The sequence below is a fragment of the Vigna radiata genome, chromosome 7 (assembly GCF_000741045.1).
Source record: "Vigna radiata var. radiata cultivar VC1973A chromosome 7, Vradiata_ver6, whole genome shotgun sequence".
In the NCBI taxonomy this organism is placed as follows: Eukaryota; Viridiplantae; Streptophyta; class Magnoliopsida; order Fabales; family Fabaceae; genus Vigna; species Vigna radiata.
Window position 1 is genome coordinate 1,444,859 of NC_028357.1, and position 12,953 is coordinate 1,457,811.

The 12,953-nt window shown below is 35.4% G+C and overlaps 1 protein-coding gene across 1 annotated transcript; it reads left to right on the plus strand.

The window, feature by feature from the left end:
- Window positions 1-4,743: 4,743 nt before the first annotated feature.
- Window positions 4,744-11,242, plus strand: LOC106769519 (auxilin-like protein 1). The gene is made up of 8 exons (XM_014655169.2): window positions 4,744-5,330; window positions 5,891-9,398; window positions 9,480-9,555; window positions 9,661-9,755; window positions 9,840-9,905; window positions 9,996-10,085; window positions 10,290-10,466; window positions 10,893-11,242. Exons 1-8 carry the CDS (start codon window positions 4,921-4,923, stop codon window positions 10,926-10,928), a joined length of 4,458 nt encoding a protein of 1,485 aa, XP_014510655.1. The 5' UTR covers window positions 4,744-4,920; the 3' UTR covers window positions 10,929-11,242.
- The last annotated feature ends 1,711 nt before the right edge of the window (window positions 11,243-12,953 follow it).

The following is a 12,953-nucleotide window of genomic DNA, read 5'->3' on the forward strand; positions in this document are numbered from 1 at the left end:
TATAAGAGTTCTTTCTAAGGTAAGGGAAGCTAGACTTTTCTTCAAGATTATGTTTATAGAGTGGATTTAGGTTTGATATGCATGATGGAAATGATCTATAAGAAATTGGGATGGTTGTTCTAATACTTGTGTTTGGATGATGATTTTTAGTAATTTTGATGCTTGAATGTTTCGTATGATATGATTGCATGTCATTATTGTAATGTTTGTACGAAATGAACTTGTAATGTTGTTTTGAAGATGGTTACCTGGGTAAAGAGTAGAGAATTAACAATTACATTGTGTGAGGTTTAAGAGGTGATTTAATGAATATTGGTCTAAAGTGAGAATCTGTGATGTATAACAGTTGTTAGGGTCTTTGTTCATGATGAAAGTTAGCTCATATGTGGTGAAGAATGGATCACTAGTTATTATAGTGTGGTTACCATGTTGTTTTGAAGGTATTTTAGTGGTTTGGTAAGTAAAAATATGAAGGAAGTAAGTCTGGTATATAATGGAATGTTTAGGTCTATTTTTGAATGATTTAAAATTGTTTTGAACCTTGAGAAAAGGTGGAAATCTGATATAAAAGTGTTTGGTGGTTGATATGTAGAGTTTAGCTTAGTTTGAAACTAGTTTTTGGGGGGTTTAGACTACTAAGATTTTAGATTTTAGGTTTTGAGTCAAAATGGTCATTTTGAAGGGTCTTCGTAAGTCATTTGTGACTTGTTTAAACTCCTAAGTTGCTCAAATATTAACTAGAAATAGTGGAGTTTAATTTGGGTCTCTAAAGTAAGGTTTTGGTTATTTTTGGATTGAAATCTCGTGTCAAAATATTTTAAAATAAGTTTAGGATGGTTCAGATATATTTGGTTAGGTCAATTTTAGTTTAGAATTCAATCTAAGAGTGTTAGAAGTTGAGAAATATGCATAGGATAGGTTATGAGTGGCTGAAGGGTGCAAATTATATAGTTTTGGCGTTGCAGAATTATGCAGCCTCACTAAGCGAGTGTAGCCATTGAGTGAGTAAAACCCACTGCTTTTGTATTTGCATAGCGAGCTTGGACGTTGAGCGACCAATCGAGAACATGTTTTAAGTTTTTCTTTCTTTTGATTTATGATAACTTTGAACTATATTAGTGCTTTGAGGATTTTGTAAAAGTGTTTATTAATTTATATGATGGTTTATTCTTGAGGTTATGTATGTATTTGAAGTATGGTTGAAAAGAATTTGTAAGGTGAAATTCTTGGTTGGTTATTTCAAGTATCATTAGTATGAATGCAAGGAGTTCAGTCTTTGGGGTTATCCTGATACTCTAATGGTCTTTAATTCTTACGTAGAGAAGATTAAGACATGTGGTGAGAGTATCAGGAGGTCTTGGGTGCTTCCAGTATGATCCAAGGCATGAAAATATTAACTTTGTAAGTGTGGTAGGGTGAAACCCGCTGACAATGACTTTGCAAAGTAGTAGAGACCACCACAAGTGCATAATTCACCATAGCTTGACATTCATTCTAAATTCGGATAGTCCAGTCTAAGTATTAACATGTTTATGATGTTTGATCTAATTGTTCTATGTAATTTTAGTATGACGCCTGTGATATTAATTTATTATATGACTTGTCATGATACCTTTTTGTTTGTGATTTTTGTTTGTATGTTTCCTTTTGCTTCTTTTTTAGTGATGATCATCCGATGAGTGTGAATATATGGTGATGAGGTTTCTCTGGAATAGACATTAGATAAAGAGACTACAAATGTCTAATAGCTTTAATTAGTTACCTTGTATATAATTTTGTTTAGTTAGTGTGTATATAAAATTTTATTTATGGTTATTTTGATGATTGTGATAACTTTATATTTCTTTTTATGGACTAATCTATTATATTAAATGCATAGTTCTATTTATAATTTAATACTATATTTTTAAGATTTTACACTTCTCATTTAAACTTTTAGCATTCTTTTATTCATCCAACTATTTGGAGTTTAGCTAATTTAAAATAACAAATAATTTTAAAAGTTAAAAAGTCACACACATTAGTATTAATTTGGAAAAAAATGAACCATTTTATAACACTGTGAGATTGTGATGTTTAATTTGATCGTGTGGGCATATTCACACACTTTTAAAGAAATTTGTGATAACTAGATTATCTAGTAAAATCTCTACTTATTTAGAGAAAAAAAAAAGTTAGGTATACCTACATATTCGGACATGGAGGTAGTTGTGACATAATACTCCTAGAATGGGAGTTGGGGTGTGACACGTGTGTGTGTGAGAGGGCATAGTTTATAGTTGTGCATATCATTATTAATTTATGATTTTGGTTAATTGTAGGACTGCATTTTGGTGTATTAGTGCTGTATATTAATGTATTTTGGTGTATATTAATTTGCATTTAGTGTGTATTGGTACTGCACATGTTCTCAATTTGTTGCTTTATATTTGGGTGCAATATTGAAACTTCATTTGGTGGTGGTCCTATCCTATATAGATTTTTGTACTAATTTGTGATGTATTCCGGAACTGTACTTTTGTGTATATTTCAGGAAAATTATGTATTTATTACATTTTGGGAATTAATTAATTATAGTGTTGTACATGTAAAACATAAACACCTATTTTGGGTTGCATTAGACACGTGTGTATACATGTGTTTATATTTGTTTTTTTTTTTTTAATTTTAGATTATATTTACACAATCTAGTATATCTTGAGAATATTAATTTTATGAACTTTTTAATTTTTTATGTAAAAATTATTTTTATTTGTTCTTCCATAATTTTTTATGTTAAAATGATTGGCCGTATACATTACATAGTTATTGAAGAAGTAGATATATTTATTTATTTTTTTTTTCATTTGAATTTCATTGCAAAATATAAGCCTCTGAAACATTTTGATTAACAAAAAAGTTGTTTTTTTTTTTCTACCATTGACCAAACTCCCACAGTTTCGTAGTAATGGAAGTTATTTGAAAGTGTTCTTTTTTGGAAATGTATATCTCACATGAAAGAAAAATGGAATCTCAATTAATTTTTTTAACTGTGAACATCACATCCTTAATTTCACCCTTGGTTTTGCTTTCGGGTTACCGAAATGTAATGAAGTTAAATTTGCAATATACGTAAAGCTCTTGGGGGCAGAGACCATTTTCTATCTTATCGTTTTTTTATATAGGTTTAAACTCTTTTTTGGTCTCTAAGTTAAGTTCTGATGTTCAGTTTAGTTCTTGTTTTTAAAAATGTCAACCTTTAGTTCCTATGATATAAAAAATGTATCAAATCAGTCCTCATGACAACTTCCCTTCACAGATCACAAAATATTATATACCTATGTATGAAAACTTGTGATTTGTTGTTCATTAAGTGTTGTCATGAGGACTGATTTGATACATTTTTCATATCATATGAACTAAAGGTGAACATTTTTAAAAACAAGAACTAAACTGAACATCAGAACTAAACTTTGAAAAAAAAAAGGTTTAAACTTTTTTTTTCTTTATCATTTGATAAAAAAAATTGTTAGATATATAATATTAGTAGTCTTTTTACCATGTCAAACTATTTTTAGTTATTGTTTGTACGTTTCGAATTTTTAATTGTTGTTTAGAAATATATGGATTTTAATTTAAAAATAAAATAATCATCTTATTGTCAGTCAGAAAATTTTAGGACATTGAATTGTACCCATTGATAATACCAATAATAAAAAAAAATTTGAATTCGTGCAGTGTACGAACTATGAAATCAGTTTAGTTTTAGACATAACAAATCTCACTCCAACGTTGTATGAATGCGTCACCTTGTCTCTATATATGTTTTAAAATAAATTGTACGGTGTGGGTTTTGTTTGGTAGCAAAGACAAAAGGTCCCCTAGATTCCTACCAAAATATACACCATGCATCTATCAGATAATTTTAATAAAAATAAATAACAATTAATATATTATTTAAATTTTTTATTCAAAATACTTTCTTAAATAGTAGTTAATAACCACATGTGCAACGAGTTTTTATGAAGGTTTTCAATGATTTTTAATATATACTGGTATAGTACATCACTGTAAACAAAGCGAACGAAATAACGTGTATAAAGCAATCGAAAATAATAATAAAAAAGAAATAAAATTAAAATACTTTATTCTTTTTCAAAATTAAATAGAAAACAGTATATTTGTGTACGATGTTAGAAGATCTTTTACGCGTTAAAGTAGCAGGCATGTCTCCATCATGCTATCGTTAAGCTTAACAACTCTTCTTCTTTCCCGCGTGATTACTCGTAACCACTTTTATTTACCTATTTTAATTATTCCAATCCGTTAATTAATTAATCAATCAATTAATTTGTTGATATATTTTTGTTCAAAGGAAAAAGAAAATATCCTGTAGATGCAACATCACATCACTCTTATTTTAAATCCATTCTATTTTCTGTCTTGGTCCCCTATATTTTTTTTATCATTTAATTAATCTCAATTATGTAATTTTTTTTTGAAAATCTCATATGAACTAAAAAATTAAAATTAATTTAAAATATATAAGTAAATGTAAATTTTATTTTAAAATATGTAATTATATAATCTTTATCATTTAAAATAGCTACGTAATTTTCTATTTAAAAGTAATAATCAAATATGATTTTTGAAAATTATTTTAAACAATTACTGATGTAATAGAAATCAGAGGCTAAGACCAAAGTTGCAAAAAAGGAAAGGGCTGTTTGGTCATTTGGCGTGACCACCTTTTCCATTCGTTTTCAATGTCATCACTCATTTTTTTTCTGGTTTCGTCGTCCTCCTCTGACTCCCAGCAGTGTCTGCACTCACTTAGAGCAGAAGGAGCAAGAGAGAGAAAGTGAAAGCGAAGGAACAAAGTAGAAAAGAGCGAGCGTGTTGAGAGAAAAAACTGTAAGCAGAAACAACCCTAACGTTCTCATGGAAAGCTTGGCGCATTCTCGCCAACCAAACAAGTTTCCCATCACAGTTTCCAAGAAAATCACTGCGGCCTCAGGAGGCGCTGCTTTTCCGGTCGAAACTCTATACGACCACGTATACGGCGGCGCAACGAGGTTCGCCGGCGGCCACTCCCTCTCGCCACGCTTCGAGGACTACGGCGAGATTTTCTCCAGCTTCCACGCGCCCCGCGCCTCTGCCATTCCGGTGCTGGATCTTCCGTCGCTCGACGACGGCGAGGTCTTCTTCGACTTCCGAAACGTCGCGTGCGACTACGCCGAAATTTTCCGAGGCTTCGACGGCCTCGATTTTTGGCTCTCGTACGAGGACTTGTTTCGCGACAGTGTCTCCGAAGAAGACGACGGTGATGATGCTCGAAAGGAAGAAGCCTGGTATGTATAAGTCCCATCGCGCTTGTTGCGTTTACAGTCTGGTTTTGATTGTTCGCTGAAATGCATGATTGGATTTGGTTTTGTTTTAATGCACAGTGGAAACTCAAGGCAATGAGTTCGTGCATTTTAATACCAGTGTGTGATTTTAGTTTCGTCGTTGAGGATTTTGGGGTAATGGTAGTGAAAATGGGCTTTTATAGGAAGCAACGGGAACTATGTTTTTGCTTCTGGTTATTGCATAGGATAGGAAGACGCTGGGTTTTGTTTTTTCGTAATCCTACTCCATCCCCGTTTTTCTAAAGCAAGGGTGTAAGTATGGTTTTGTCGATTAAATGGTGAATTCTTTGGATTTACAGATATATTGTATATGCTCTTATTGTTCTCAAATGCTTTTTGTAGGCTTTTCAGTATTTTGTGTTTTTAGAAGTTTTTTGTTACATGATTTTTTGTTTTCTTTATGTATATTTTTTGTGCTTTGGCCTCTGTCTCAGTATATTTTAATTTACTGAGATTGGAATTTGATATTGCACGATATAACCATGTTCTTTCATCATTGGTAGGACGCCGGTGGAAACTGATTCATTTTCCGGAGACTTGGACCATTTTGGATTTGATGAAGGCATGCCAAATGATGATCATTTCCGGTCTTGTGATGGAATTACAGAGTTCAACATTTTGTATCATAAGGTAAATGGTACAGGCAATGAAGATACGTCAAAGAGGAAAAGTACTGTAAGTCAAATGCGTGCTGCTCCTGAATTCACTCGAGTATTTGATGAAGCCACGCACTTCCATAGGACAGATCCTTCCTTGCAAGTTGTTGATGATGTTGACCTCGATATGGAATTTAATGCAAGCCAGGCAAGGAGAAACCATAGAGAAATGGTGTCACATCCGGTTAATTTTACATCTGGTGAACAGGTTTTTGGTAGCGATCTTGATCTGCACAATGGATGCTGCAAGAACGGTTCTCATTCCAGTGAAACATTCATAACTGTGTCTCACATTAGCCTCAGAACTCTACCCTCTCAAGTGCCGCCCCCTTCTCGGCCACCACCTGTATTGGATGCAAAACAGGAGTACGCAGGTGGTTTTCATTCAAACAAAGAGGGGTTTGACATTGAAGAGACTCTTGATGATACTTCGCCACCTTTCCTTGATGTGGAGGTTGATACAAATTCATCCGCTGCTGCTATCAAAGAAGTCATGCATAGACCTGAAGCAAAACTTAGGAGTAACAAGGAATTGAAAGAGAGAAAGAAGAGGTTTTCCGAAAGCAACGCATATTCAAGTTATGATGTAAAGGTTAATGAAGCAAAGACAAGTGTTAATATAATTACATTTGATAGTTTGAATGATAAGGGTGTGCAGAGAATTGGCAAAAAGAAAATTTCTTTCACAGATGAAAGGCAGAAAACTGGGAAGGCTGCCCCAGAAACTCTGGAATTGTTAGAAGGGGAAAGACTTCTAAACATGTTTGATGAAACGCACATCAAGGAGTCCAGATCACCTCAAGAATCAGATAGAAGTACTGGAATTGGGATGTGGAAAGAAGCAACTGAATTTTTTGAATTGGTGGGAACAGAAGAGCCTGGGAAGGTAACTACGCCCACAAAACATAGCCATACTAAGAAACTGGATCAAGATACCAGAGCGCATGAGTGTGGCAAGGAAGAATGCGAAGCGTTTAATATTAAAGCAGAATACAAAAAGGTTAGAGAAGTTGAAGGTCCTGAGCGAGAGGAATGCAAGGAGAAATACAAAGTAGGAAATGGGGCTCATGAACAGAGAAAAACCATTAAAAAATCTAAGTTATCTGATGAGGAGTTCAGGCAGAGAGAGCATGTGAAGAACGAGGAAATGGCCGGAATATTTGGGCTAGAAAAGACTGAGAAGGCAAGCATTGTCAGTCCACATGGAAAAACTGATAAGAAATTACCTAAAGCTGATCAACCAGGAAGCTTAAAAGACATGTTCGAGACTCAACGCAAGGAGCACAAACAAGTTGAGATTGAGAAATCAAAAGAGGTTGATAGAGAAATGCTCAGTGAAGTACAGTGGAAAATGAAGCGTATGGAAAGTGAGAAAAAACAAAAAGAGGATGAACAGCTACAACTGAGTATGAAAAGGCATAAACAGTCTCAGAGAATGAAAGAAAACGGAAAAATTCAAAGAGAAGCTTCTGCTATTGGAGGTGTAGAGAGTGACCAACGGGTGAAAGATTCTGTGAAGCTAGAAAAGTTCGAAAGATCAAATGAAACCTGTAATCTGGATAGCCATAAGGAAAATATGACTTGCAAAACAGAAGATGAAATTATCCTTGAAGCTACACAGATTCACAACAAGAAGCAATTGAAGGAGACATGTCAAAATGAAGTTGGGAAAAGCCGCAAAGATTCTTTTAAAATGGAAGAAAATGATGAATGCTTAAAGGATGCCCTTGAGAAGGTAAAGAATGAAAAGGGGCTTAAACAGGACTTTGAACTGGAAATGAACGAGAAAAGATCTGGAGTGATTTTTGAGCTAGGGGAAAATGAGCCTTGCCAAAGAGATCATGGTAAAGAGAAACTTAATGAAATTTGTGATGGGTATAGAAAAGGAAATAGACTAAAAGATGTAGATGATAGCATATGGCTTCAGAAAGTTCTGAAACAAGCTCCGGAGCTACAAATGAATAGTGGAAATGAGACTCAGAGAAAGAAAGAAATCAACTGCCCATCAGACCTACCATGTGATAGCGAAGGAACTGTGGATAAATCACGTGAGGATAGTCACTCCCAAAAGCATGAGAGGATGCTCAAAGATGGTAATAAAGATGGAAAAGATAAGGGATTGGACAAAGCTTTGGAACAAACAGAAGGTAATGGGAAAGGGATTCACTTGAATTTTGCAAAAGAAACCAATGAGGAATGGAAAACAGAGAGTGATGACAATCTTTTGGCAGCTCACTCATTGTCCATTCATGAAGAAAATATTTGCATACAGGAGCTATGTCAAGACCCTATAGCTGACCAAGAAATTGGAAAGAGTGTCACTGCCTGCAAGGTTGGTGAAAAGAAATTGGAAGAGGTATGTTTGGAAAATCTGAAGGATACTGGTAAAAAAAGGACTTTTGAAATGTCCCACGGAGAACTAGAGCATTCAGGAAAGGGGACTTGCACTAGTACAAATGTCAATGTCAACGAGCATAGTTTTGACAGTGAACATGCATGCACAAAGGAAACTAAGACGGCCTCTCAAATGGAATTTGATGCACGGAATGAAGAGAGGACAATTGATGGATGGGGTGAGAGAGTAAAGACTAAACAACATGTGAATGTTTCACTAAACACTGAAGAGAGCCGGGACCGAATGTCATCAAGCCATGCTAACGTGTGTAGTGATTATGGAAGGAACACAGTAGCTGATGAGACTGCTATGGTACAAGAAGCGGTAAATATCAAGAAGCCTTCTGAAAGAGCTCATGTATCAAATTCCACCAAAAGCAAAGATAAAAGTCTTGATGAAACTTCTGCTTCAATAGAGAAATATGCTGATGAGAGGATAAGAAGAGAAAGAGAGTTGGAAGAAGATCGTTTGAGAAAGATAGAAGAAGAGATGGAGAGAGAAAGGGAAAGACAGAAAGACAGAATGGCTGTTGACAGAGCAGTGCTGGAGGCTGAAAGGGAAAGGGAAAGAGGAAAGGATCGGATGGCAGTTGATAAAGCAACTTTGGAGGCTCGTGATAGAACATATGCTGAAGCTCGGGAGAGAGCAGAGAGGGCTGCCTTTGAGAGAGCAACTGCGGAAGCTCGACAGAGAGTACTGGCTGAAGCCAGAGAGAGACTTGAAAAGGCATGCGCTGAGGCCAGGGACAAAACATATGCTGATAAGGCTGCTGCAGAAGCCAGATTGAAAGCACAGCGAACTGCGGTGGAAAGAGCAACCGTTGAGGCTCGAGAGCGTGCAATGGAAAAAGTAAAGGTTGAGAGAGCGGCATTTGAGTCCAGAGAACGATTAGGGAGGTCTGTCTCTGACAAGTTTAGTGTTTCTTCCAGAAACAGCGGAAGACAGGGCTCTTCGTCCTCAGTAAGTATTCCCAGACCCACTTAAATATGCAAGTGATAAATTTCACTATTGCCTGCTGAATTTATAATATTTACATGGCAGGATATGCTGGATCCATTTTGTCAGAACTCTAGTTCCTCCACTCATTCCAGATATCCGTACTCCTCGGTTTATGGTGGTATGTGATGCATGAAACCCATGTCTTACTTTTGTATAAACTTTGCTACGACGCTTTAGTGCTTCCACTAGATAATCCTGACCAGGTATTGTCCTTTGCTTGAAGCTTCCTCTTTTACTGAAAGATCAGAACGAGAAGGTGAATCAGCTCAGAGGTGTAGGGCTAGACTGGAGAGATATCGCCGAACAGCTGAACGTGCAGTAAGTTCTTTAACCTTTTTCATCATGCATTAATTGTACTTATAAAATAAATGAGATTGACGATGACTTTTGGGAAAATGTAAGGCAAAAGCTTTGGAAGAAAAGAACATGCGCGATCTTGTAGCTCAGAAGGAGCAAGCTGAGAGAAATGTGAGCTTATATCCAAACATTTGCTTTTTATAGGACCAGATTTGTTGTTACAACATTTTGTTGATTACTCTAGTCTGATACTCTTTGCAGAGATTGGCAGAAACCCTGGATATTGAAGTCAGGAGGTGGTCAAGTGGAAAAGAAGGAAATTTGCGTGCATTGCTTTCAACCTTGCAATATGTAGGTTTTTCATATTCTCAAATAGCCCTTATCACTCCTTTCTCCTCTTATTCTGAACTACTTTTTACTCAAGACAGTAAGGAGGTGATTTGAAGGTCCACTAAACAAGTCTCAAACAAATGAGACTAAATTGGTTTCTTAATCTTTTCTGATTCATGTGGTTCGTTATAATGTCGTTCTTATCTAGTTTTTTCACGTTGTCAGATTCTTGGGCCTGATAGTGGGTGGCAACCAATCCCACTGACGGACGTTATAACTTCTGCTGCTGTCAAGAAAGCTTACAGGAAGGCCACCCTTTGTGTCCATCCCGACAAATTACAGCAGCGTGGAGCAAGTATTCAACACAAATACATATGTGAAAAAGTCTTCGATCTCCTAAAGGTATTTCATGTATGCCATGTTCCAGTTGATTTATTTATGTGAACCTTCATTGGGGGATCTGTAATGTTTAGGTTCTGCCAGAGCGAACCATAATGCTGTTGCAGAACTTCTAATATATCTAGTGCACATGCACTGCACATCATATACACATTAGCATGTGAAAATATGCAAATACGCAAGCATGCCAATAATGCTAATGTGCTTGGTGAGATTGGTATCTGACCTTTTACAAACCTCCAACCCCAAGCTAGAATGTCATAAGTGTTAGCGTTCTGCTTTTTGTTTCTTACTCCATATACGTACCAAGTTGGTTCCAATACCCCTCATTCTGATGATAACGTATCTTGAACTTCATTTATTAATTATCATCTTCGACCTCTGATTTTTACTCTCTCTTTTCCTTTTCTGTCCTGTTTCAATATCCAGGAAGCTTGGAACAAATTCAACTCAGAAGAGCGATAGCACAGCACACCTTATGTTTTTTAACATGTGCCTTTACAAGAGAGCAGTTCCCTTCACAAGTCATGTGGGCTACTGGGGACGAATACCACGTTCTTTTATCATTTTCAACGTTTATTTATCATTCCCTAAATATTTATATGTAAGAAATACTCATCCTACCAAGGCAAAAGTTAAAGGGTAAATACATACAAAAAAACATATAGAGGCTTGTATTTATACCATCAGACAAACTTTGGAATCCCAGTTCTAAATCTTGAATTTATTTCAAGGATATAAAATATCATGAATCTGCACGAAATAGATCGAGTGATTCTATCTATCAGTTTAGTTAAGCAAAGATGAAAAATTATTGATCGCACTTTTACCCTTCCGTTGTTAGTTCTACTTCTCCTATCGGTTTTGTTGTACGACTGACCAGAAAATAAGTGATTGATATTTTTAAGTTTTTTGGTGAGAAAATAGATTAAAACAGTCAAAATTCACGAGGGAATACTGAATGAGATAAATCTCCAGATCATGCTAACAGAAAATCAGGAGGGAACTAAGATTCTAAAAGAAACATTAAAACTAAGAATGAGCAGCTTGATTTGCTTCTACGATTAAACCTACTCATCTCCAAAACATAATTGGTGAATCTGAGAAGGCAGACAAACACTATTGTGCAAAGGAAGGCATTCTCCATTCAAGAACTTTATAGCAGAATGGTAATCTAACTCAATTCGTGTATGTCTATGGCCACGTTTCCAAATCCTCTTCGTCCCAACTGAACAAAAAATGTCCATGATGATCCCGCATTACTACGACTTTTTTCCACATAAGCATCGCTGTTGATCTTTACCCAGCTAAGAGGATTACGATTCCAAGCCTTATCTTGATAATGAAATTGAAGCCACTTGTAGTGTCTCGATGAGGCATTTATCTTCTGCAGCCAGCATGACATAAGCAGAAAACTTCGAAAGAATAGTAGATAGATTCACTAAATAAGAGATTAAACTCACAAAACTGCTGAGACATTCTGTTCAAAAGAACATTCACTACGTTAGAGTTTGTTCCTTGTATTTTCATTAGCCAGAATGCTGTTAGGAAGTGAGTGTTTGCACGTGGAAAATAATTCATTTTCAGCATATCATAATTGTGAACCCAAAAATATGGTTCTATTTTTGGTGCTCTAATATAAAATTAGTGATTTTGGAACCAAACTAATGTTTAAATTAAATTTAGTTTTAATGGGTAAATTTTGTACAAAGTTATGGAAGTCTTTTTTTTATACTTATATCGTGATAAATTACGAACCTTGACAAATAATTTTAACAAAATCAAAATAGCAAACTTAAAATTTATATATTTGATATTTGTTTTTAATAAAACAAAAATAAATAATCAAATTCCATCTTAATATTTTTTTTCTCTTATGATTATTGCCTCTAAAATCATGAGTTTGATAGAAGAGAGATTTTATTAAGAAGTGTGTACTAATTATAAAATTAAAAGCCCTTAAATAATATTCAAGACTAATTCTTGAAGTTAAGAATGTTATAAATCTTTGAATTTTGATGCGATATTAGAATATGTTTATGTCCCTTTGACATATTTTAATTTTTAAGGTTAATTAGGGTTTAGGGTTTAGAAGCTGAGGCTGGAAGACTAGGGCTTAGGAGCTACGGTTTAGGGTTTAGTATTTAAGTGTTTGGCGTTTGGGGTTACTGGTTACGGGTTACGAGTTATAGGTTTAGGGTATAGGAGGGTATAGGGCATGGGGCATGGGGCATGGGGCATGGGGCATGGGGCATGGGGCATAGGGCATAGGGCATAGGGATACGGTATACAGTATACGGTATACAGTATAGGGTATAGGGTATACGGTATAGGGTATAGAGAATAGGTATAGGGTATATGATATAGGGTATAGGGTATAGGGTATAGGGTATAAGGTATAGGGTGTAGGATATAGGTATAAGGTCTAGGGTCAAGGGTCTAGGGACTAGGGTATATGGTATATGGTATAGGGTATAGGGTCTAGGGTAT